At 45.8% G+C, this 27,279-nt stretch overlaps 1 protein-coding gene across 2 annotated transcripts; it reads right to left on the bottom strand.

Moving 5' to 3' along the window:
- Window positions 1-25,676, bottom strand: LOC132385955 (zinc finger protein 239-like). Of its 2 annotated transcripts, none has more exons than XM_059958186.1 (3): window positions 25,361-25,676; window positions 11,119-12,327; window positions 1-831 (listed from the first exon to the last, which is right to left on the bottom strand). In XM_059958186.1, exon 3 carries the CDS (start codon window positions 436-438, stop codon window positions 37-39), a length of 402 nt encoding a protein of 133 aa, XP_059814169.1. In that variant the 5' UTR covers window positions 439-831; window positions 11,119-12,327; window positions 25,361-25,676; the 3' UTR covers window positions 1-36. The 2 variants fall into 2 exon arrangements, 1 of the variants encoding a protein (XP_059814169.1); XR_009509354.1 differs by lacking the exon at window positions 1-831 and adding an exon at window positions 1,935-1,950.
- Window positions 25,677-27,279: the final 1,603 nt, after the last annotated feature.

Here is a 27,279-nt window from a genome sequence, read left to right as displayed (position 1 = left end):
TGAGCAGCTGAACGGCTTCTCTCCAGTGTGAATTCGCTAATGTTCCTTCAGTACAGAAGACTGAGTGAATCCTTTCCCACAGACTGAGCAGGTGAACGGCCTCTCCCCAGTGTGAACTCGCTGATGTACCTTCAGTTGAGATGACCGAATAAACCCTTTCCCACAGTCTGAACAGGTGAATGGCCTCTCCCCAGTGTGAGTTCGCTGATGTATCTTCAGTTCAGATGACCAAGTGAATCCCTTCCCACAGTCTGAGCAGGCGAATGGCTTCTCCCCAGTGTGAAGTGACTGGTGTCTCCGCAATTGCGATGACTGAGTGAATCCCTTCCCACAGTCTGAGCAGGTGAACGGCTTCTCACCAGTGTGAACTCGCTGGTGTGTCAGTAGGCTGGATGACCGAGGGAATCCCTTCCCACAATCAGCGCAGGTGAACGACATCTTATCAGTGTGAACTCGCTGTTGTGCATGCAGGTGAGATGAGTGAGTGAAGAGTGAATCCCTTCCCACAGTTCTTTGTCAATTCATAAATCAAATATCAGATGTAGTAAACCCCTTGCACAATCAATGTAGTTGAAGAACTGATCTCCAGTGAACAAATGCTGGTGTGTTCTCAGCTCCCCGGTTCCAGTGGATTTCAGTGAGTTACAACAGAAAACTTCATTTCAGACACAAAGCACTTTTCCAGCTGTGATGACAAAATTCTTCATCTCCAAGGATCAACAGTGGTACATTGTTAAGTATCTAGTAACTCCTTAAATATCTGGGCAGAGACAGCAAACTGACATGTTGTTCTGTTTAAAATTCCCGTACACAATTTTTGTCATTTCTAACCTGTAAAAAAGATTTACAAAAGACATCAATGAGTGAAAGTCATCATTCAGAGAAGTGTATGGTCATCCACTTTGTTAGAGGCAATGAGAGTGCAGACTGTTTTCTCAATAGAGAGGAAATAATGTTGAAGAGTAGGAGAATATAAAAGCAAGGATGTATTGTTGAGTATTTATAAAATGTGGCCTCACTTGGACTGTTGAGAGCAGATTCAGGCCCCTTAAGTAGAACAGATGTACTTACATTGCAGAGCGTTCAAAGGAAATTTACAAAAATATTTCAGGATTTATAAGGTTTGTCTGATGAAGAACATTTGATGGCTCGGGGCCTCTACTCACTGGAGTTCAGAAAAATGAAGGGGCCCTCATTGATATCTATCGAACATTGAAAAATCTCGATAGAGTGGATGTGGAGAGTATGTTGACAAGAGTGGGGGAGTCGAAAACCAGTGGACGCAGCATCAAAATCGAGCTTTGTTCTTTCAGAATGGAGATGAGGAGGAATTTCTTTAACCGGAGCGTGGTGACTCTGTGGGATTTGCTGCTATGAGTTGCTCTGGAGTCCAAGTAATTGGGTCTATTTTTGGGAAGAGGGTAATGGATTCTTGATTAGTCAGGGCAGGAAGGGAAATGGGGAGAAGGCAGGAAAGTGCAGCTGAGATGGAAATGGATCAGCTGTAATGAAATGGTGGAGCGGACTCGATGGGCCAAACGACCTCATTCTGCTCCTGTATCTGATTAATTTTCATAGCCGATATATTATGAAATAATTTTAATCTCCTTTCTGAACTCTGACATCACACTGTTACAGCGAGGATCAACCCAAGTTGGGGGAAAAACTCTCCTTCCAACTGCTCATGATGCCGGCAACTGATCTGTCCATCTAATTCCCCAACAGATTTCCTGTTTGTGTGAGAATGGGAATTTCAATCTGTGACTTAGCTCAGGCTGATTCCTTCCATTAGTATTATTCTCTGTCCCATATTATTCCGAGCTGCGCAGTAACTGAAATGTTCCCATACAGAGAGCCTTTGCTGCTGCACAGCTGGTGTTTTGTTGATGCCGTGCTGTTTTCAGGCTGTTTAAACATTTAACTTTCAGACAAATGCTCGGTCCATACGTTCTGAGAAAAATAAATTAGAGAAAACATTGGTATTATTTCAAGTTCTGGTCATGTACGACAGCACTACAAAGAGCATGTGATGTTACATGGCAAACCCTGGAGAGTTTCAAATTACTCTGCCCCTCCGCACAGGTGACTGACGGTGGAGAGCCCATCAGAGGCAATGCCAATGAACATGATGGGGAGGGCAGTCCTTGTTCTCATTGGCATATTTGTGATGAGAACGCTACAGGTCACTTGTTACCCAGACCAAAGGTAATTGGTATCATTATGTACCCAAAGCGAATGGTACTAAACAAGTTCTCACAGGTAGAAAGGTCCAGATCAAGATGGAACAAAGGTGATTTCAACAAGGACTAAAGCTGATGTAAGGATTTTGTTTCCTTCTTTTCATACAGTAAAAATTGACATTTTTATTGACTGGAAGGTCAGCTCCTCAGTGCTCGGTGGTGCCCGAGTGATCCATCTACTCCCCTTCCCTCCCCCTGCGCTTCCAAATACGGCCTACGGACTAATGGGGAAAACGCTGGCCCTGTCATCAATGGCTGCCTCTTTTCCCAGAAACCTACACGATGAAGAGACCCATCTATCCGCCACGGCTCCAGCGTCTGCGCTCCTCAGCAGAAAGTTCCCCGGAGCCCGCGTAGAGAGAGAGGGAAAGGACTTGGACTGTCCCGGGGTGCGGAGGAAAGGTGTGGCCGGTCGCGGTAACGATAATAATCCGCCCGGATCCCCGCTCCTACCTGCCGCCGAGTCTCCGAGCCTTTTGTCCACCATGCGCACGCGCGAAACTCACCGCGACCTTACGCATGCGCATGTGATCGTCTGGTCACGGACGGCGATTTCTGGAACTAACAGGAGAAAGTCTGCAAATGCTGGAAATCCAAAGCGACTCACACAAAACGCTGCAGGAACTCAGCACCTCAGGGAGCATCTATAGAAAATTATAAACTGTCGGCGATTATTGGCAGAAAGCCTTCTGCAGGGCAGAGAAGCACGGGGGAAGATGCCAGAATAAAAATGTGGTGGGGGAGGGGAAGAGGCGAGCTGGATGCTGATGCCGGGTGGGTGGGGAAGGTCAAGAAAGGGTGGGCTGGAGAATAAAGAATCTGATAGGAGGGGAGAGTGGACCAGAGAGAGGGCAGGAGGAGGGTCCCGGGAGGAGTGTAGGAAGGTGAGAAGTACAAGGTCAGAGTGGGGCATAGAGGAGGGTGACGGTAATTTATTCACAGGAGGGGAAATCGATGTTCATGCCGTCAGGTTGGAGGGTACCCAGACGGAATATAATGTGTTGCTCCTCCACCCTGGGGGTGAGGGGAGGGGAGCACATCTTGGCACAAGAGGAGTCCATGGATCGACACGGCGGAACAGGACTGGGAATGAAGAATTAAAATGCTTGCTGACTGGTAAGTCACACTTGTGGAGGATGGTGCGAAGTTGCTCCTAATTGATGACTGCACCCTCCGGGTGGCGGAGCAACAACTTATATTCTGCCGTGGTACATTCAAACGAGATGAACGAGTGCACCAGTCTTGTCTGTTTGAATCCAGAGCCCAAGAAAAGCTCTCTTTCGTGTCTCAGTCGTCTTTGTCCCCCTGAAGAACTGTTTCTGAGTGACAGCTAAGATCCACCTGTAATTCCTCGGCCCACTTTCCCAACTGGTCTCGATCCCACTGTAACCTTAGACAACCCTCACTTTCTCCACACACCGGTTTAGGTGACATCCACAACCTCACTAATTGTTTGATCTGCATTCTCCAAATAATTAACACACATCATTGCCCAGTTGTAAGCGGATGAATCTACTGTCTCTTTCATCTCCCAGGGGGACGAAACTGCCTGGACCCGGGGGTTTGGGGGGTGTCAGGGAAACACGGGCTTTCAGTGCCGTGAGTGGCCAGTCCACAAGACAAGACAGCAGATCCCCTCGGCAATCAAACCGACTCTCATCAGGCCTGTCCCTTCGTGTCCAATCCCCCTCTCAGTGCGAACTCAATCGCCACTGCCACTCCTTCAATGGGGCGACTGAGTCGTGCAGACGGTGTGAAACCACCTCCTTTGCCTCAGGACCATTTCCATTCCACCCATCCCCAGGCAAAGGGGCTGGTTTTAAATTTGTTTTTACATTGGTTTATTTATGATTTTAAAAGTTGTCATTTCTGTGTACTGATATCTGTTTGTCCTCATGACCAGTTCTGCCTGAAGTTGTTTGGCCTGATTGTTTTTGGTGAAATTTGACAATGGCGTCTCCCCGGGTTTGGACGTTCATGTCCGTATCTGAACAGGAACCGTCCCTCCTCCCACTCCAGGCTCAGCTAAGAGTGACTATACTGGCACTGGAGACGGCCCAGTCCCTGACCTCCCAGACTGCACCGTCAGGTAAACCCCGTTACAACTGATACCAGGACCTCGCAGAATAAAGGACGAGCCCTTGTCTGGCATCTACTGGCTCTGAGATATCTCTACCCACCCGTACAAGTACAACTCTGCCCCCCCCAAGCGCCAACACCTACCGTCAGTGTGTCCATCACCAAGGGCACACACCATGTTCTCTGGCGGCAACAAACCAGCCCGAAGACCCCGGTCTCCCGTTGGCAGCAGCTCATTTGAGGGACCCGCCATTTGGACTCCACCTCATTCGGGGGCAGACGTTTTGTGGGTGGGCAAAGCTCATTTCACACTCCTGTGACCCTCTGAGTGGAGAGGTATCCCCTCATGTGCCCCATAAACTCCGCACCTTTCACCCTTAACCCCCTGTCAAGTATCTCTCTGCTGAGACTCACAGAACACAATCCCAACACTGAGTGTTGCTTCATCAAGCAGCTTTATTCTTTATTACCTACAGGGGGTAAGTTCACCTCTATTCTCAACAGGGATGGGAGGGGACTTTAAACACAGCGTTTACAAAATATTCCTTCTGCACATAAGAACGAGACGAGGTTACTGCTCCCAGCGAGCTCCGTGTTCCCGATACATTTGTTGTTGCTGCCATCTCCGGTTGAGTCGTCTCTGCTACTTCCTCATTCCTGCACAGCGTTCAGTGTTTGCAGTCACGAGTTCCTTTAGTAAGCACATTTCTTGTCGTTTCCTCCGGCTACTTTAGTCACATACATATATCGCATATACTAGCTCAGCACTGGGGGTTTGTACAGCTCCATTTTGTCACATCAAATACTCACAATAAAATGTAAAGTTCAGTACATATTTCCCCATTCCCTCCTCTTTGTTGTCCCATGACAACAGACATCCAATATCATCAGAACTTACGAAGTGAATGATGTCTTTAAGGCGGAAATACTTCAGATCTCAGGGCTTTCCTTTCCCTTATATCCCACACATTACCTATGAGTACCCGAAACCCTGTTGTCCCCTCGTTTCGGTCACATGGAAGAGTAAAAGAATCATAATCTGATTATTATTACTCTAATGGTTATTCCATAATGTAAAACCGTATTCTCTCATCCAGATTCCAAAAATGGCTTCCTGAGGTGTTACCATTGTGGAAATGTACAATGTAAACCAGTATCCCACCATCGTCCCAGAGTCCCAAATGGCCACCGGCTTCCTGACGGGTTATCATTGTGGAACAGTACAATGTAAACCAGTATCCCACCATCCTCCCAGAGTCCCAAATGGCCACCGGCTTCCTGTGGGGTTATCATTGTGGAACAGTACAATGTAAACCAGTATCCCACCATCCTCCCAGAGTCCCAAATGGCCACCAGCTTCCTAAGGGGTTATGATTGATAAACTCTACAACGTAAACCAGTATCCCACCATCCTCCCAGAGTCCCAAATGGCCACCGGCTTCCTGAGGGGTTATCATTGTGGAACTGTACAATGTAAACCAGTATCCCACCATCGTCCCAGAGTCCCAAATGGCCACCGGCTTCCTGACGGGTTATCATTGTGGAACAGTACAATGTAAACCAGTATCCCACCATCCTCCCAGAGTCCCAAATGGCCACCAGCTTCCTAAGGGGTTATGATTGATAAACTCTACAACGTAAACCAGTATCCCACCATCCTCCCAGAGTCCCAAATGGCCACCGGCTTCCTGAGGGGTTATCATTGTGGAACTGTACAATGTAAACCAGTATCCCACCATCGTCCCAGAGTCCCAAATGGCTACTGACTTACTGAGGGGTTATCATTGTGGAACTGTACAATGTAAACCAGTATCCCACCATCGTCCCAGAGTCCCAAATGGCCACTGACTTACTGAGGGGTTATCATTGTGGAACTGCTCTCCCACTTCTCTCATTCTATCTGCTGCCTCTCAAATATAGTCCATGAGTTGAGTTACATTTTCAGATTTGTCTGGTGTGTTGGTGCAACACTCTTGTCCAATTAAAGCACACACACCCCACTTTTTATCTAATATAAAGTCTCGGGTGGCTGGAGAACGATGCTGGAGAGGCAGTGACGGCAGACAAAGAAATGGTACACAGACTGAATAAGTATGTTGTGTCTGTCTTCACAGAGGAAGACACCAGCATAATGGTGGAACTTCCGGGTGTCAGGAGTCAGAAGTGTGCAAAGTTACCAGAACCAGAGTGAAGGTTCTTGAGGAACTGGAAGGCCAAGTTAGATAAGTCACGTGACCCAGATGGTGTACACCCCGGCTTTCTGAAAGAGGTGGCTAAAAAGATTGTGGCCCCATTAGTAATGAACATTCAGGAATCACAATGTTCCGGAATGGTTCCTCAAGAATGTAATATTGCCAATGTCACACCACTCTTCAAGAAGGGAGAGAGGCAGAAGAAAGGAAACTATAGGCCTGTTAGTCTGTCCGCAGTGATTGGGAAGATGTTGGAGTCGATTATTAATGATGAGGTCTGAGAGTACCGTGTCACAAGATAAAATAGGCCACAGTCAGCATGGTTTCCCGAAGGGAAAACCTTGCCTGACCAACCTGTAGAAATTATTTTAAGAAATAACAAGCAGGACAGACAAAGTAGAATCGATTGATGTTGTTCACCTGGATTTTCAGACGGCTTCTGACATGATGCCACAAACGAAACTGCTTTAACAACCCACGAGCCCATGGTATTACCGGAAAGATTCCAGCATGGACAAAGCCGTGGCTGACTGAGAGGAAGCAAAGAGTGGGTATAAACGGAGCCTCTTGATGAGTGGGTTCCACAGTCGTCTGTGTTGGGACTGATACTCTTTCTGTTAAGTGTCACTGATGTGCATGATGAAATTGATGACCTTGCTGCAAAGTTTACAGGTGCTATGAAGATGGTTGAGGGTCAGGTCGTTTTGAGGAAATAGAGAGACTATGGAAGGTCTTCAACAGATGAGGAGAATGGGCGAAGAAGTGGGAGATGGAATTCAGTGTCAGCAAAGGGTATCAGCATGCACTTTGGTAGAAGAAATGAAAGGGCTGACTATTTTCCAAATACTTCCTAAAGGTCAATTTGCAGATTGAGTCTCTGGTGAAGAAGGCAAATGTAATGTCAGAATTCATTTCAAGAGGAATTGAATATAAACGCAGGGATGTAATGTTGAAATTTTTGTAAGCACTGGTGAGGCCTCACTGGGAGTACTGTGAGCAGTTTTGGACTCATCTGAGAAAAAGATGTGCTGAAACTGGAGAGTATCCAAAAGAGGTTCACGTAAATGATTCCCAAATTAAATATGTTGTCATATGAGGAGTATTTGATGGCTCTGGGCCTGTGTTGAGTGGAATTCAAAAGAATGAGAGCAGACCTAATTGAAATATATCAAATAGTGAAAGGATTTTAAAGTGAATACGGAGAGGATGTTTCCTATTTTGGGACAGTCTAAGACCAAAGGACACAGCCTCAGAATAGAGGGGTGTCTTTAGAATGGAGATGAGGGGGAATTTCTTTAGCCAGAGAGTAATGAATCTATGGATTCTATGGATAGTGAATCATAGGCAGCTGTGGAGGCCAAATCTTCATGTACATTTAAGGCAGAGGTTGATAGTTTCTTGACTGGTCAGGGCATGATGGGCTACCAGAAGAAGGCAGGGGATTGGGGCCAAGAGGGAAATTGGATCCGCTAAAATGAAATGGCGGAGAAGACTCGATGGGCCAAATGGCCTAGTTCTGCTCCTATATCTGATGGTCTTATGGCAATCATCAGCAAGAGCCAGGAGCTAATTATTGACTTCAGGAGGAGGAACCAGGAGATCTGTGAGCCTGTCCTCATCAGAGATCAAAGGCGGAGAGGGTCAGCAACCTTAAATTCCTCAGTGGCATCACTTTCCAGGATGTGTCTTGAGCCCAGCATGGAAGTGTAATTACGAAGAAAGCACAGCAACATCTCCATTTCCTTAGAAGCTTGCAAAGATTCAGCATGACATCTACAACCTTGACTAACTTCTGCAGGTGTGTGTGGAGAATATGTTCAGTGGTTGCATCATGGCCTGGTATGGAAACACCAAAGCCCTTGAAAGGAAAATCCTGCAGAAAGTAGTGGATACGGCCCAGTACATCACGGGTAAAACCCTCCCCACCACTGCGCACATTTCTCTGGTGTGCTGTCATAGGAAAGCTACAACTATCATCAAGGAACCCACCATGTGAAACATGATCTCTTCTCACTGATGCCATCAGGAAGAAAGTGCAGGAGTCTCTGGACCCACACCACCAGGTTCAGGAACTGTTATCACCCTTCAAACATCAAGTTCTTCAAACAGAGGAGATAATCTTACTCAAATTCAATTGCTCCATCACTGAACTGTTCCTATAACCCATGGACACATTCACAGATTCTTCATCACCTGTTCATGGTAATTATTTATTACTTTTTTTTTTCTTTTGTATTTGCACAGTTTGTTGTCTTTTGCACATTGTATTTTGTCTACAATGTTGGGTTCGGGCTTTCATTGATTCAATCATGATTCTTTGAGTTACTGAGTTTGTCCGAAAAAAAAATATCTCAGGATTGAACATGGTGACATGCGTAAAAATCGATAATAAACTTACTTTGTAAATTTTGAATTCTACATTTAAATTACTCTCTCAAACACACATGTGCTTTGTAATTTCTAAAGGTTCAGCATCGACTGGCTAAATGATTTGGCTCTGATCAGAATGATCGTCCCATCACAATGACCCCTCTTCTGAGGTACCCCAGCTACAGGAAAGATTCCTGAATCAAACTGGGATCACTGTTTCAAGCGTGTACGCACACACACAGACACACAGCTGTGATGAAGAGCTTTGAGGGGGTTGGTCCTGACTGGAATCAACTCCTGTCTGTGCATGGACCTGGACCCACTGCAATTTGCCGATCACCACAATCTGTCTACAGCAAATGCAATCTCACAGGCTCTCTTCTCAGCCTTAGATCACCCGGACAAAAGCAATGCACAAGTCAGGCTGCTGATTACAGCTCAGCGTTCAACACAATCAGACCCTCAATTGTAATCAACAAGCTCCAAAACCTGGGCCTCTGCACCTCCTTCTGCAACTGGATCCTCACCAGGAGACCCCAGTCTGTGTGGATCAGAAATAACATCTCCTCCTTGCTGACAATCAATACCGGCACAACTCAACAATGCGTGCTCAGCCCACTGCTCTACTCTCTCTGCACCACGTCTGTGTGTCTAGACTCATCTACAAACTTGCTGACAACCCAACTATTGTTGGTGGAATTTCAGACGGTGACGAGGAGGAGTACAGGAGTGAGATAGATCAGCAAGTTGAGTGGTGTCACAGCAACAACCTTGCACTCAGCATCATGAAGACAAAGGAATTGATTGTGGATTCAGGAAGGGGAAGTCGAGGGAACACACACCAGTCCTCATTGTGGGATCAGAAGTGAAAAGTGTGAGCAGTTTCCATTTCCTGCATGTCATCATCTCTGAGGAACCATCCTGGGCCCAACATATTGATGCAGTTACAATGAAGGCACAACATCCGCTATATTTCATTCGGAGATTGAGGGGAATCGGTCTGTCACTAAAGACACTTGCAAATTTCTACAGATGTACTGTGGAGAGCATTCTAACTGGTTGCATCACTGCCTGGTGTGGAGAGGCCACTGCACCGGATTGGAAAATCCTGCAGAAAGTTGTAAACTCAGCCAGCTCCTTCATGGGCACCACAGCATCCAGGACACATTCAAAAGATGAGGCCACAAAAAGGTGGCATCCATCATTACGGACCCCCATCACCCAGGACATGCCTTCGGCTCATTGCTACAGGACCGTGAAGAGACACTCAATGTCTCAGGAACAGCTTCTTCCCTCCACCGTCAGATTTCTAAAAGGACAATGAACTCTCGAATACTTCCTCAGTATTTTCCCTCACGTTTGCCACTACATTTCAAATTTAATTTTATAAATACTTGTTCTAATTTATAGTTTTTATTACTATGTATTGCAATGTACTGCAGACACAAAGGAACAAATTTCACCACATATGCGGATGATATTAAACCTGATTCTGATACACCAACACACACAGCTGGGCTCAGAATACAACACTCCCACATTCCTCCCTTTGTGACACCCTGCTTGCTCCATGGCCCCCGGTATGAAGCTCAAACTGTTGCAACACCTGCCCTTTAAATTCATGGCTGAGGCTGTGTTGTGTCTGTTCACTGTTTGAGTTCGATATTAAATGAAGAGCATTGAATGGGAAGTAAGGTTTGAATAGAAGAATAACGATCTCCTCTGAAGGTATATGGGGTCCTGGTGAGAGCGTACATGGAACACTGCACAGGTCTGGTCTCCCTCCCGGAGTCAGCTTGTGGGATGAAGGGAATGAAGGGATTTCCCAGATTGATTTAGGAGGTGAGGTAGTGTCCTTGGAGAGATTATACTAACCGGGCCTGTCTCAGAATTAGAGAAATAAAAGGCCGTCTGACTGAGACAGACAGAGTCTCACAGGGTATTGACAGTGTTGAGGGAGAAATGATGTTTCCTTTGGCTGTGGTGAGGAATGGGGGTCACAGAATCCGAGTACACCTCAGCACGACTGAAATGAGGAGGCATTTCCTCATCCAGAGGGCAGTGAAACTTTGGAATTTTCTCCACAAGGTTTCTAAATTTGAAGGACAAATTTTAGGGCTCTGCGATGCTGGGAACGTTGCGTGAAAGTGGCGCTGAGGTCAAAGATCAGGCATGTTCTGTGTGAAAGGCGGAAAAGACGGAAAGTCTGTTTATTTGTTCCTAAAGTCCGAGTTTACCTTTGCGCCTGGTTCTCCCTTGACCTTCAGCCTGTCCTTTTGCACAGGGGAGCGCTCACACACCGGAGTTCCATCGGCAGCCGCTGCGGGCCAGCTCCCGGATCCCAGCAGCAGGAGATAGGACCGGGAGGAAACTCCGGACAACAGGCCCCGATCCACGGCGGGTAAAGACCGGGCACCCCCTGTGTGATTGAAACATCTCACGGTGTCTCCGCCCGAATCTTCACCTCCACCATCGGAAGGATTCAAAACTCCGGCCGCTGTTGCAGCCTTTACCCGGGGATCTGCTCCCAATCTCGGGTCTCTCACCGGGTCCACTCGTTCCCGGTTCCAAACTTCGGTCCGCCCAGCATCCCACCCACTGACACTCCTCAGCCAATGGAGGCAAGAGTCTCTCAGGGGTGTTCTCTGATTGGCTGTGAGTGTGTCCGAGGACGGGCTGCTGCCGGTTGCTGGATATGTCAGTCAAGGTTTGATATCAGAAACAAAACAAGTTCCCAAAGGCTCAAAGTTCAAAGTAAAATTAGTAAACCCAGATAAGACATTTTCAAAACAGAAAGTAAAATCCACATTAATATAATGATCTATAAATTGACAAACATCAACCCAAAATGTTTTAACATATTCACAATCCCAAAACAGATGAAAAAAATCCTCTGGTTATAAACCACAAAAATAACAGTTAGTTTCAATATCAGAATTAACCCGTCAGATAAACACTATTTGGATAATATCTATGCATAGTTTTAAATAAGCCCCAAATACTCCTCCACCTCAGATTACCCAAGCGACTGTTCCAAAAACTAACAGAGTACATATAAGTCACCACATACAACACCTACAAACATACAGAGCAAAGCTACAGAACGGTAACTATATCTGGATCACTGAAAGATCAGCCAGAGTGCAGAAGACAACAAACTTCGCCAATGCAAATAAACAACGAGAACATGAAATAACCGCAGCGGCTGCCGATAGATGTCCGGTGCTCTCAGCGCTCCCTGTTCAATCTGACAGGACAAGAAACAGTGAGGCGCAAAGGTAAACTCGTGTTTCAAAAAATAAGAAATAGAGAAGGTGTGGCCATTCGGCCCCTTGCGCCTCTTCTGCCCTTCACTCAGAACATGCTTGACTTTTGACCTCAGCACCACTTTCCTGCAACTTCCCATCACCGCTGAGCCCCAGGATATGTCCATTCAATTCCGAAACCTTGTGGAGATAATTGCAGTGATTCAGTGCACTCTGGGTGAGGAAATTACTCCTCATCTCAGCCCTGCTGAATTGTTCTCGGATTTTGAGTCTGTGCCCGCTGGTTCCACACCTTATGGGAAACATCATTCCAGCCCTTCCGCTGTAAATATCCTGTGAGATTGTATTTCTCTAATTCTGAGACAGGAATGCGATCTGTCTCTGTCAAACCACCTCCTATTTCACTCATTTTGAGACAGTCCCAGTACGATGATTTGTTGTGGGAGCCTCTCGATGGACAGCAGGTGAGTGCAGTTGTCCTGTGTTGTTCCACACCCTGATGGTTGAGGGGTAGTAACTGTTCCTGACCCTGGTGGGGCGAGTCCTGAGGTTCTTGTACCTTCTACCTGATCACAGCAGTGAGAAAAGAGCCTGCCTGTGTGGTGAGCCTGATCACAGCTGCCTGTATCACCGTCCCCTCTGACCTGTCCTATCCGGGACCAAAGAGATTGTGGAGAGTAAATGTGGTACTCTGTCGAGTATCACTGTGATCCGTCCCCTCGGGCCTGTCCTATCCGGGACCAAAGGGATTGTGGAGAATAAATGTGGTACTCTGTCGAGTATCACTGTGATCCGTCCCCTCGGGCCTGTCCTATCCGGGACCAAAGGTATTGTGGAGAGTAAATGTGGAACTCTGTCGAGTATCAGTGTGACAAGTGTCCTCTTCATCTGCACCATACGCACGATCCTGTTACCCGTTCTGGGTTATTCGTCAGGACCCGAACTCCATCTCCTCTCTACCGGATCTCTGTGCTCACTCTCACTTTTCCCCAGTCCCGTTAAAGAGTCAATTGTGCTCCATATTCATCAGAATTTATGTCACCCGGGGCCAGGTCTGACATGGCGAATTGAGATTAGTTAACTTACAGGAGTGGGCAGGCTTGGGTCTGAGAAGGTTTAGAAAAGTCTGCACTGCCAGCAGGACACACTGATCTGTCCAGGGGTTTGCCGGCATTGGAATCTCACGTATCCTTAAAACGAGCTATAAAGTACGCAAGGGATTCTCCTTTTTTCTGTAGTTATCGGGTAAATTCACCAAAATCCGCTTCCAGTCGTGCTGTCATTCAAATGGGTTCCCTTACCTCAGCGACCCACCGTGCCAGGGCTTGTATTACATCAGCCCCACTGGTGGCTTCCGGTCACCTTCGGGCGTCTGCCTGGGAAAGGGGAACCCACTCCCTGTCCCTGCCCGAGAGGTTCCATATATAACCCTAAGGAGTGGCACAAGTCCCCTGACAGGGTCAGGAAAGGGGAACCCACTCCCTGTCCCTGCCCGAGAGGTTCCATATATAACCCTGAGGAGTGGCAGAGGACCCCGGGCAGGGTCTGGAAAGGGGAACCCACTCCCTGTCCCTGTCCGAGAGGTTCCATATATAACCCTGTAGAGTGGCAGAGGACCCCGGGCAGGGTCTGGAAAGGGGAACCCACTCCCTGTCCCTGTCCGAGAGGTTCCATATATAACCCTGTGGAGTGGCACAAGTCCCCGGGCAGGGTCTGGAAAGGGGAACCCACTCTCTGTCCCCGTCCGAGAGGTTCCATATATAACCCTGAGGAGTGGCACAAGTCCCCGGGCAGGGTCTGGAAAGGGGAACCCACTCCCTGCCCCTGTCCGAGAGGTTCCAGATATACCCTGAGGAGTGGCACAAGTCCCCGGGCAGGGTCTGGAAAGGGGAACCCACTCCCTGTCCATGTCTGAGAGGTTCCATATATAACCCTGAGGAGTGGTACAAGTCCCCGGGCAGGGTCTGGAAAGGGGAACCCATTCCATGTCCCTGACCGAGAGGTTCTATATATAACCCTGAGCAGTAACACAAGTCCCCGGGCAGGGTCTGGAAAGGGGAACCCGCTCCCTGTCCCTGTCCGAGAGGTTCCATATACAACCCTGAGGAGTGGCACAAGTCCCCGGGCAGGGTCCGGAAAGGGGAACCCACTCCCTGTCCCTGCCCGAGAGTTTCCATATACAACCCTGAGGAGTGCAGGCAAGTCCCCGGGCAGGGTCTGGAAAGGGGAACCCACTCCCTGTCCCTGTCCGAGAGGTTCCATATATAACCCTGAGGAGTGGCACAAGTCCCCGGGCAGGGTCTGGAAAGGGGAACCCACTCCCTGTCCCTGTCCGAGAAGTTCCATATATAACCCTGAGGAGTGGCACAAGTCCCCGGGCAGAGTCCAGAAAGGGAAACCCACTTCCTGTCCCTATCCGACAGTTTCCATATATAACCCTGAGGAGTGGCACAAGACCCCGGGCAGGGTCTGGAAAGGGGAACCGACTCCCTGTCCCTGCCCGAGAGTTTCCAAGTATAACCCTGAGGAGTGCAGGCAAGTCCCCGGGCATGGTCTGGAAAGAGGAACCCACTCACTGTCCCTGTCCGAGGTTCCATATATAACCCTGAGGAGTGGCACAAGTCTCCGGGCAGGGTCTGGAAAGGGGAACCCATTCCATGTCCCTGTCCGAGAGGTTCTATATATAACCCTGAGCAGGAACACAAGTCCCCGGGCAGGGTCTGGAAAGGGGAACCCACTCCCTGTCCCTATCCGACAGTTTCCATATATAACCCTGAGGAGTGGCACAAGTCCCCGGGCAGGGTCTGGAAAGGAGAACCCACTCCCTGTCCCTGTCCGAGAGGTTCCATATATAACCCTGAGGAGTGGCACAAGTCCCCGGGCAGGGTCTGGAAAGGAGAACCCACTCCCTGTCCCTGCCTGAGAGGTTCTATGTATAACCCTGAGGAGTGGCACGACCACGGGCAGGGTCTGGAAAGGGGAACCCACTCACTGTCCCTGTCCGAGAGGTTCCGTATATAACCCTGAGGAGTGGCACAAGTCTCCGGGCAGGATCTGGAAAGGGGAACCCACTCCGTGTCCCTGTCCGAGAGGTTCCATATATAACCCTGAGGAGTGGCACAAGTCCCCGGGCAGGGTCTGGAAAGGGGAATCCACTCCGTGTCCCTGTCCGAGAAGTTCCATATATAACCCTGAGTCGTGGCACAAGTCCCCGGGCAGGGTCTGGAAAGGGGAACCCACTCCCTGTCCCTGTCCGAGAGGTTCCATATATAACCCTGAGGAGTGGCACAAGTCCCCGGGCAGGGTCTGGAAAGGGGAACCCACTTCCTGTCCCTGTCCGAGAGGTTCCATATATAACCCTGAGGAGTGGCAGAGGTCCCCGGGCAGGGTCTGGAAAGGGGAACCCACTCCCTGTCACTGCCCGAGAGTTTCCATATCTCACCCTGAGGAGTGTTACAAGTCCCCGGGCAGGGTCTGGAAAGGGGAACCCACTCCCTGTCCCTGTCCGAGAGTTTCCATATCTCACCCTGAGGAGTGTTACAAGTCCCCGGGCAGGGTCTGGAAAGGGGAACCCACTCCCTGTCCCTGTCCGAGAGGTTCCATATATAACCCTGAGGAAGGGCACAAGTCTCCGGGCAGGGTCTGGAAAGGGGAACCCACTCCCTGTCCCTGCCCGAGAGGTTCCATATATAACCCTGAGGAGTGGTCGCAAGTCCCCGGGCAGGGTCTGGAAAGGGGAACCCACTCCCTGTCCCTGTCTGAGAGGCTCCATATCTCACCCTGAGGAGTGTTACAAGTCCCCGGGCAGGGTCTGGAAAGGGGAACCCACTCCCTGTCCCTGTCTGAGAGGTTCCATATATAACCCTGAGGAGTGGCACAAGTCCCCGGGCAGGGTCTGGAAAGGGCAACCCACTCCCTGTCCCTGTCCGAGAGGTTCCATATATAACCCTGAGGAGTGGCACAAGTCCCCGGGCAGGGTCTGGAAAGGGGAACCCACTCCCTGTCCCTGTCTGAGAGGTTCCTTATATAACCCTGAGGAGTGGCACAGTCTCCGGGCAGGGTCTGGAAAGGAGAACCCACTCCCTGTCCCTGCCCGAGAGGTTCCATATATAACCCTGAGGAGTGGCACAAGTCCCCGGGCAGGGTCTGGAAAGGGGAACCCACTCCCTGTCCCTGTCCGAGAGGTTCCATATATAACCCTGAGGAGTGGCACAAGTCCCCGGGCAGTATCTGGAAAGGAGAACCCACTCCCTGTCCCCGTCCGAGAGGCTCCATATCTCACCCTGAGGAGTGTTACAAGTCCCCGGGCAGGGTCTGGAAAGGGGAACCCACTCCCTGTCCCTGTCCGAGAGGTTCCATATATAACCCTGAGGAGTGGCACAAGTCCCCGGGCAGTATCTGGAAAGGAGAACCCACTCCCTGTCCCCGTCCGAGAGTTTCCAGATATAACCCTGAGGAGTGGCACAAGTCCCCGGGCAGGGTCTGGAAAGGGGAACCCACTCCCTGTCCCTGTCCGAGAGGTTCCTTATATAACCCTGAGGAGTGGCACAGTCTCCCGGCAGGGTCTGGAAAGGAGAACCCACTCCCTGTCCCTGCCCGAGTGGTTCTATATGTAACCCTGAGGAGTGCAGGCAAGTCCCCGGTCAGGGTCTGGAAAGGGGAACCCACTCCCTTTTTCAATGAATTCAGGTAATGCCCCTGGTCCGGACGGTTATACTGCCGAATTTTTAAAATCCTTTTCTTCTGTACTTGGTCCTTGGCTTTGTAAAAATTTTAAAGATGCGTTAACTGTAGGTAAATAACCACAAACTTTTTATGATGCCTCCATTTCTCCAATTCTTCAAAAAGATAAAGACCCCACTGAATGTGAATCCTATCGGCCAATATCCTTGCTGAATACGGATTCTAAGATTTTTCCTAAAATTCTTGCCACCAGATTAGAAAATGCATTACCTCAAATTATCTCGGAAGATCAGACCAGATTTATTAAAAACTGTTATTCATCTTTTAACATTAGAAAATTTATTAATATAATTTATAGTTCTTCATCTAAAATACCAGAATGTCATTTTTTTAGATGCTGAAAAAGCGTTTGATAGAGTTGAATGGCTATATTCGTTTTATACATTGCAGAATTTTAATTTTAGCTTGAAATTTATATCATGGATTAAATTAATGTATTATAAACCTTTGGCTTTGTTTCTTACCGATAATCAAAGACCTCCTTTTTATCAGTTGTCCCGTGGGACCAGGCAAGGTTGCCCTTTAAGTCCTCTATTATTTGACATTGCTTTGGAACCTTTAGCCGTTGCCATTCGTGAATCACCTAATATTTTTGGTATTACCCGTGGGTAAGGGACTTATAATTTATTATTATATGCTGATGATTTGTTACTATACATATCTGACCCTGAGAGATCTATTCCTGCTGTTTCATCCTTGCTTGCTCAGTTTAGTAGCTATTCTGGCTACAAACTGAATTTTAATAAGTGTGAATTATTTCCATTAATTATGCAAGTTCCAATTTATAAACACTTACTGTTTTAAGTTGTCACAGATCATTTTACTTATTTGGGTATTAAAATTACCAAGAAACATAAGGGTTTATTTAAAGTTAATTTTTTACCTTTAATTGATCAAATCAAGCAACTTGTTACCAGGTGGTCCCCATTATCTCTGTCATTGGTCAAATTAATACTATCAAGATGATATTATTACCCAAATTTTTATATTTATTCCAAGCATTACCAATTTTTATTCCTAAATCTTTTTTTGATATTATTGACTCCAAAATATCCTCGTATGTATGGCAGAATATAAATCCTAGATTAAGTAAAAAATATTTACAAAGCCTAAGAAGGAAGGTGGTTTTGCTTTGCTAAACCTGAGATTTTACAATTGGGCAGTTAATATTCAATATTTAATATTTTGGACACAAGAATTGGTCGTAGTACCTTGCCCACAATGGGTAAATTTGGAGTGTAAATCTGTACAAGACTTCTCATTGTTTTCTATTTTAGGATCTTCGCTTCCTTTTGCTTTATCTAAACCAAATAAACAAATAGCTAATCCTATAGCTAAACATATATTAAGAATATGGTTTCAGTTTCATAAATTCTTTGGCTTGAATAATCAAGCCCTATTATATCTAAATTCTTTTTCCAGCCCTCTTTTATGGACTAAGCCTTTGTGTTATGGAAAACAAAAGCTACAACATGTTTTCGTGATCTATTTTTAGATAACAGTTTTATGTCCTTTGAACAGCTATCCAGACTAAAACTCTTTTTTTTTCAGATACCAGCAAGTTAGAAATTTCTTGAATGTGAGTATTTTCTGCAATTATGTCCAATGGATATTATAGAAAAAATTCTGGCTCTGAATCCTTGCCAGAAGGGTTAAGTAGCCATCATTTATCATATGATCATGAAAATACAGCCAGGAGTATCAGAAATAATTAAGAAGGAATGGGAAAAAGAACTTCACTCTCTTATACCCACAGTGCAGTGGGAGAAAATTTTACAATTAGTCAACTCTTCTTCTATTTGTGCTAAACATGCCTAATACAATTTAAGGTTGTTCATAGGGGTCACATGTCCAAGGATAAACTCGCTCAATTTTATTCTTATGTTAATCCAACCAGTGACAGATGTCAGTCTGAAGTCACTTCATTGACCCACATGTTCTGGTCTTGCCCCTATTTTCAAAATTACTGGAAAGATATTTTTGGTATTATTTCAACAGTTCTGAATATCAAATTGCAACCGCATCCTATTACTGCAATTTTAGGTTTACCAATGGTGGATAATAGTCGTTTATCCCCCCCCCCAGCTTGGCGGATAATTGCATTTGTTACATTAATGGCGAGAAGATCTATCCTACTGAATTGGAAATAAATTAGTCCTCCAACTATATTTCAGTGGTTTTCTCAAACTATTTCTTGTTTGAGTTTAGAAAAAATTACAAGTGTTGTCTTTGACCCTTCAGTTAAATATGAAGAAACTTGGAGACCATTTATTCAACATTTTCATATAAGCTAAACTGACTTTTCCTAAACCTTACTTTTAATATCCTTAATTATTTGGATGGAGGTGCGGAGTTATTGACGCTACTGTGTATAATTGATATAATGCAATGGCCCATGTCGGTTAGGATTTTTTCCTTTTTTTTGGGGGGGGGGAGGGTTCCTTATTTTATCCATTTTTTGTAACCACTATGAGTTTGGGAGGTTAATATCATGTATTTATATTTATACCTTAACCTATTATGTACTCTCAAGCTCATGTATTCATGTTTCATTTATGTCTGTTTAAAATCAATAAAAAGATTTAAAAAGAAAGGACTACTCTGAGGAAAAGGTGGAATAGGCGCAACGGGCCGAGTGGCCTGCTCCTGTTTCCTTTTTCTAAAGTCCGAGTTTACCTTTGCGCCTGGTTCTCCCTTGACCTTCAGCCTGTCCTTTTGCACAGGGGAGCGCTCACACTCCGGAGCTCCATCGGCAGCCGCTGCGGGCCAGTTCCCGGATCCCAGCAGCAGGAGACAGGACCGGGAGGAAACTCCGGACAACAGGCCCCGATCCACGGCGGGGAAAGACCGGGCTCCCCCTGTGTGGCTGAAACATCTCACGGAATCTCCGCCCGAATCGTCACCTCCGCCATCGGAAGGGTTCAAAACTCCGGCCGCTGTTGCAGCCTTTACCCGGGGAGCTGCTCCCAATCTCGGGTCTCTCACCGGGTCCACTCGTTCCCGGTTCCAAACTTCGGTCCGCCCAGCGTCCCGCCCACTGACACTCCTCAGCCAATGGAGGCAAGAGTCTCCCAGTGGTGTTCGCTGATTGGCTGTGAGTGTGTCCGAGGGCGGACTGCTGCCGGGAGCTGGAGATGTCAGTCACCGTTTGTTCTCAGACTCATAGCAAGTTCCCCGAGGCTCAAAGTTCAAAGTAAATTTTATAATTACTTTTTAATATTTTAAATTTTTATTGAACACAAAGACAGAAACACTAAACATATGCTAACAAAGCCAGGGAAACACACAAAAGCAGCAACGAATATATAACCATTAACTTTAAATATACAAATAAACAAGGAAATCCGCTCTAAATACTGTTGGACAGAAGGGACTGTATCTAAGAGGAGTCACAAAACAAGAACGTTTACAGAGATAACACAAAATATTGACAGATTTGTACAGTCTTTACAGGTTTCTGGTTAAGGGAAGTGTTCAGAGTATAAACGTATAGTTTGAAGTCTGAGGTAAAAATCTAAATGAAGGTTTCTTATTGCTGTGTTTGCATTTATGGATACAAAATTTGCTGTAAATTAACAAAAGATTTATGATAGAGAAATGATCCCTGTGAGATTTGGTATTACTAGTAAACCCAATAAGACATTTTCAAAACAAAAAGTAAAATCCACATTAATAAATTAATCTATAAATTGACAAACATCAAACCAAAATGTTTTAACATATTCACAATCCCAAAACAGATGAAATAAATCCTCTGGATATCAACCACAAAAAGAACAGTTAGTCTCAATATCAGAATTAACCCTTGTCAAATAAACATTATTTGGATAATATCTATGTATAATTTAAAATAAGCCCCAAATACTCCTCCACCTCAGATTCCCCAAGTGACGATTCCAAAAACTAACAGAGTACATATAAGTCGCCACAAACAACTCCTGCAAACATGCAGAGCAAAGCTACAGAATGGTAACTATATCTGGATCACTGAAAGATCAACCAGAGTGCAGAAGACAACAAACTTCGCCAATGCAAGTAAACAATGAGAACATGAAATAACCGCAGCGGCTGCCGATAGATGTCCGGTGCTCTCAGCTCTCCCTGTTCAATCTGACAGGACAAGAAACAGTGAGGCACAAAGGTAACCGAGTGTTTCAGAAAACAAGAAATCGAGAAGGCGTGGCCATTCGGCCCCTTGCGCTACCACTGTCCTTCAACTCAGAACATGCTTGACTTTTGACCTCAGCACCTCTTTCCTGCAACTTTCCATCACCGCTGAGCCCCAGGATATGTCTATTCAATTTCGAAACCTTGTGGAGATAATTGCAATGATTCACTGCACTCTGGGTGAGGACATTTCTCCTAACCTCAGTCCTGCTCAGTTCTCCTCGTATTCTGAGTTTGTGAGTGCTGGTTCCACACCTTCTGGGAAACATCATTCCAGCACATCCACTTTAAATATCTTGTGAGATTATATTTCTCTAATTCTGAGACAGGAATACAATCTGTCTCAGTTAAACCACCTCTTGTTTCACTCATTTTGAGACAGTCCCAGTACGATCATTTGTTGTGGGAGCAACTCTATGGACATCAAGTGAGTGCAGTTATCCTGTGTTGTTCCACAGCCTGATGGTTGAGGGGTAGTAACTGTTCCTGACCCTGGTGGGGCGAGTCCTGAGGCTCTTGTACCTTCTACCTGATTACAGCAGTGAGAAAAGAGCCTGCCTGTATGGTGAGCCTGATCACAGCCGCCTGTATCACCGTCCCCTCTGGCCTGTCCTATCCGGGACCAAAGGGATTGTGGAGAGTAAATGTGGTACTCTGTCGAGTATCACTGTGATCCGTCCCCTCTGGCCTGCACTATCCGGGACCAAAGGGATTGTGGACAGTAAATGTGGTACTCTGTCGAGTATCACTGTGATCTGTCCCCTCTGGCCTGCCCTAGCCGGGATCGAAGGAATTGTGGATAGTAAATGTGGTACACTATCGAGTATCACTGTCACCCAGAATCACTTCCTGCCCCTTATTATTCTTGTCTGTGATTCCAGTGCGACAGTCTCCGGCCTAATGTCCCCTCTTTCTACAAACTCCTTTTCTGTCCTTAGCCAAGTGTCCTCTTCATCTGCACCATCCGCACGATCCTGCCACCCGTTCTGGGTTCTTCGTCGGGACCCAAACTCCATCTCCTCACTACCAGTTCTCTGTGCACACTCTCGCTTTTCCACAGTCCCTTTAAAGAGTCAATTGCGCTCCCTATTCATCAGAATTTATGTCACCCGGGGCCAGGTCTGACACAGCGAATTGAGATTAGTTAACTTACAGGAGTGGGCAGGCTTGGGTCTGAGAAGGTTTAGAAAAGTCTGCACTGCCAGCTGGACACACTGATCTGTCCAGGGATTTGCCGGCATTGGACTCTCACGTATCCTTAAAACGAGCTATAAAGTACGCAAGGGATTCTCCTTTTCTCTGCAGTTATCAGATAAATTCTCAAAATCCGCATGCAGTCGGGCTGTCATTCAAATGGGTTCCCTTACCTCAGTGACCCACCGTGCCAGGGCCTGTATTACATCAGCCCCTCTGGTGGCTCCCGGTCACCATCGAGCGTCTGCCTGTGAAAGGGGAACCCACTCCCTGTCCGTGTCCGAGAGGTTCCATATATAACCCTGAGGAGTGGCACAAGTCCCCGGGCAGGGTCTGGAAAGGGGAACCCACTCCCGTTTTCAATGAATTCAGGTAAAGCCCCTCGTCCAGACGGTTATACTGCTGAATATTTTTAAATCCTTTTCTTCTATACTCGCTCCTTGGCTTTGTAAAATTTTTAAAGATGCGTTAACTGTAGGTAAATAACCACAATCTTTTTATGATGCCTCCATTAATCCAATTGTTAAAAAAGATAAAGACCCCTCTGAATTTGCATCCTATTGGCCAATATCCTTGCTGAATACGGATTCTAAGATTTTTACCAAAATTTTGGCCACTACATGAGAAAATGTATTATCTCAAATTATCTCTGAAGATCAGACCGGATTTATTAAAATCTGTTATACATCTTTTAACATTAGAAAATAAATTAAAATAATTTATACTTCTTCATCTAAAATACTAGAATGTCATTTCTTTAGGTGCTGAAAAAGCGTTTGATAGATTTGAATGGCTATATTTAGTTAATACATTGCAGAATTTTAATTTTAGCTTGAAATTTATATCATGGATTAAATTAATGTATTATAAACCTTTGGCTTCACTTCTTACCAATAATCAAAGATCTCCTTTTTTTCAGTTGTCCCGTGGTACGAGGCAAGGCTGCCCTTTAAGTGCTCTATTATTTGACATTGCTTTGGAACCTTTAGCCATTGCCATTCGTGAATCACCTAATATTTTTGGTATTACCCGTGGGTAAGGGACTTATAAGATATTATTATATGCTAATCATTTGCTACTATACATGTCTGACCCTGAGAGATCTATTCCTGCTGTTTCATCCTTGCTTGCTCAGTTTAGTAGCTTTTCTGGCTACAAACTGAATTTTAATAAGTGTGAATTATTTCCATTAAATATGCAAGTTCCAATTTATAAACACTTACTGTTTTAAGTTGTCACAGATCATTTTACTTATTTGGGTATTAAAATTACCAAGAAACATAAGGGTTTATTTAAAGTTAATTTTTTACCTTTAATTGAACAAATCAAGCAACTCGTTACCAGGTGGTCCCCATTATCTCCGTAATTGGTTGGTTGAATTAATACTATCAAGATAATAGTATTACCCAAATTTTTATATTTATTCCAAGCATTAACAATTTTTATTCCTAAATCTTCTTTTGATATTATTGACTCCAAAATACCCTCGTATGTCTGGCAGAATAAAAATCCTAGATTAAGTAAAATATATTTACAGAAGCCTAAGAAGGAAGGTGGTTTTGCTTTGCCAAACCTGAGATTTTACTATTGGACAGTTAATATTCAATATTTAATATTTTGGACACGAGAATTGGTTGTAGTACCTTGCCCACAATGGGTAAATTTGGAGTGTAAATCTGTACAAGACTTCTCATTGTTTTCTATTTTAGGATCTTTGCCTCCTTTTGCTTTATCTAAACCAAATAAACAAATAACTAATCCTGTAGTTAAACATACACTAAGAATATGGTTTCAATTTCGTAAATTCTTCAGCTTGAATAAGTTTATCTTATCAACCCCTATTATATCTAACTTTTTGTCCAGCCCTCTTTTATGGACTAAGCCTTTGTGTTATGGAAAACAAAACGTATAACATGTTTTCGTGATCTATTTTTAGATAACAGTTTTATGTCCTTTGAACAGCTATCCAGCCTAAAACTCATTTTTTTTTAGATACTTGCAAGTTAGCAATTTCTTGAATGTTAGTCTTTTCTGAAATTATGTCCAATGGACATTACAGAAAAAAATTCTGGCTCTGAATCCTTGTCAGAAGGGTTTAGTAGCTATTATTTATAATATGATCATGAAAATACAGCCAGGAGTATCAGAAACAATTAAGAAGGAATGGGAAAAAGAACTTCATAGTCTTATACCCACAGGGCAGTGGGAGAACATTTTACAATTAATCAATTCTTCTTTTATTTGTGCTAAACATGCCTAATACAATTTCAGGTTGTTCATAGGGCTCACATGTCCAAGGATAAACTCGCTCGATTTTATTCTTATGTTAATCCAGCCTGTCACAGATGTCATTCTGAAGTCGCTTTATTGACCCACATGTTCTGGTCTTGCCCCTGTTTGCAAAATTATTGGAAAGATATTTTTGGTATTATTTCAACAGTTCTGAATATCAAATTTGCAACCACATCCTATTACTGCAATTTTCGGTTTACCAATGGTGGATAATAGTCGTTTATCACCTCCCCCCCAGCCCGGCAGATGATTGCATTTGTTACATTAATGGCTAGAAGTTCTATCCTATTGAATTGGAAAGAAATTAATCCTCCAACTATATTTCAGTGGTTTTCTCAAACTATTTCTTGTTCAAGTTTAGAAAAAAATTACAAGTGTTGTCTTTGACCCTTCAGTTAAATATGAAGAAACTTGGAGACCATTTATTCAACATTTTCATATAAACTAAACTGACTTTTCCTGAACCTGACTTTTATTGTCCTTAATTATTTGGGTGGAGGTGCGGAGTTATTGACGCTACTGTGTATAATCGATATAATGCAATGGCCCATGTCGGTTAGGATTCTTTTTCATTTTTTTCCTCTTTTTTTGTAACCACTATGAGTTTGGGAGGTTATTATCATCTATTTCTATTTATACCTTAACCTATTAATTACGTACTCTCAAGCTCTTTGTATTCGTGTTTCATTTATGTTTGTTTAAACTCAAAAAAAAGATTTAAAAATAAAGGACTATTCTGAGGAAAGGGTAGAATAGGCGCAACGGGCCGAATGGCCAGACATGCTCCTGTTGGTTATTTTCTGAAGCACGAGTTTACCTTTGCCCCTTGTTCTCCCTTGGTTTTCAGCCGTTCGGATTGCACAGGGGAGCGGTGAGAGCTCCGGAGATCCACCGGCAGCCGCTGCGGGGCAGCTCCCGTCTCCCAGCAGGAAGGGACGGGTCTGGGAGACAACTCCAGACAACAGGCCCCGATCCTCGGCGGGGAAAGGCCGGGCGCCTCCGTGTAGCTGAAACATCTCACGGAATCTCCGCCGGTCGCTTCAGCTCTGCCTTCGAAAGGATTCACGACCCGCCGGTGGTGCAGCCGAAACCCGAGGCGCAGCTCCCGGTCTCCGGCCCACTCGGTCCCGGTCCAAACAACGTCACGCCCACTGACACCCCTCAGCCAATGAGGGTATCCCTCTCCCAGCGGTGATCGCTGATTGGCTGTGTGTGTGAGAGGACGGGCTACTGCTGGGAGCTGGAGATGTCAGTCACAGTTTGTTCTCAGAATTAAAGGAAAATCCCCGAAACTCAAATTTCAAAATAAATTTTATTATCAGAGTCCAGATAAGTCACCACATACAATCCCGAGAAACGTTTTCCTGCGGACATACTTGGAAAAAATATAGAATAGTAACCATAACAGAAGCAGGCAGTGAAAGATCAGCCAGAGTGCTGAAGGGAACCAAATACAGAGAAACAGCGATAAATAACAAGAGTATGAAATAACCGCAGCGGCTGCTGATGGATCTCCGTAGCTCTCACCGCCCCCCTGTGCAATCCGACAGACTGAAGACCAAGGGGAAAGGTAAACTCGTGATTTAGAAAATAAGAAACAGGAGAAGGCGTGGCCATTCGGCCCATTGCACTATTCTTCCCCTCACTCAGAACATGGCTGATCTTTGACCCCAGCGCCACTTTCCTGCAACGTTCCCAACATCGCCGAGCCCCTAAATATGTCCGTTTAATTTAGAAGTCTTGTGGAGAAAATTCCAAATATTCACACACTGTGTTGGGGAAATTTCTCCTCATCTCAGTCCTGCTGAGGTGACCTCAGATTTTGAGTCTGTGATCCCTGGTTCCACTGCCCAACCAGGGGAAACATCATTCCTGCCCCTACCCTGTAAATACACTGTGACACTGTGTCTGTCTCAATCAGGAAGCTTCTCCATGTGAACCTTGTGTTCATGAAACTGGTGACAGTTCTTTCAGACCAGCAGCTTTGACCACAAGAACACCAGACAGTGGTCAGCACGGAATGTACTGCAGTTACTGCAGGAGAAGGACTGGATGGACACAGTGGAGTGGTTCCCGGAGCAGACAGTCCAGACCATATGGCAGAATGCCTCATCACCAGGTCTTACCAACTGCCGGCGAGAGGGCCCCTCCCAGTCTGGTCCTCACTGCATGCCCGGAGATCACTCCCACAGCACGCTGCCCCGAGATTACTGCAGTGGAGACGAGACGGTCACTCACCTCTTTGCGGACTGTGGGCTGGCGAAAGATTCATGGGCCTTTGTCACAGCAGCTGCGTGACAGAAGGCTCACTGATCCTCGGGCTGTTCCCAGGACGCGCAAGAAAACGGACAGCGAGTGCTGCTGGAAGATCATCAACTCGGGGAAAGACCCCCGAAACTTGTTGGCCTGCCATCACATCGAGATGTCCGGAGAGCAGGTGTTACCAACCTGGGGTCCAGGGTTTCTGGTATTGGTCTTTGGCATAAAAATGTTTGGGAACCTCTGTCGTACAGGAATGCTGCAGACCGGCACATTCCAGACTACAGGGACACCAGTGGAACTATCGTGTCCCTCTACTGCTCGACTGGGAGAGGCCGTGTTGGCTGAGGAAGCCTCTCAATTATTGTACACCACCCCAGGGGGCACATGAGCGACAACAGACAACAGAATACCCCATAGACAACGAAGGTAAATTCATTGGGTAAAGGTATTGGCACGTTTTATCATTCTGAATAT

Source organism: Hypanus sabinus (genome assembly GCF_030144855.1).
Source record: "Hypanus sabinus isolate sHypSab1 chromosome X2 unlocalized genomic scaffold, sHypSab1.hap1 SUPER_X2_unloc_7, whole genome shotgun sequence".
Taxonomy (NCBI): domain Eukaryota; kingdom Metazoa; phylum Chordata; class Chondrichthyes; order Myliobatiformes; family Dasyatidae; genus Hypanus; species Hypanus sabinus.
Note: the sequence above shows the minus strand (reverse complement) of the source record. Positions and strands in the feature narration are given on the sequence as shown.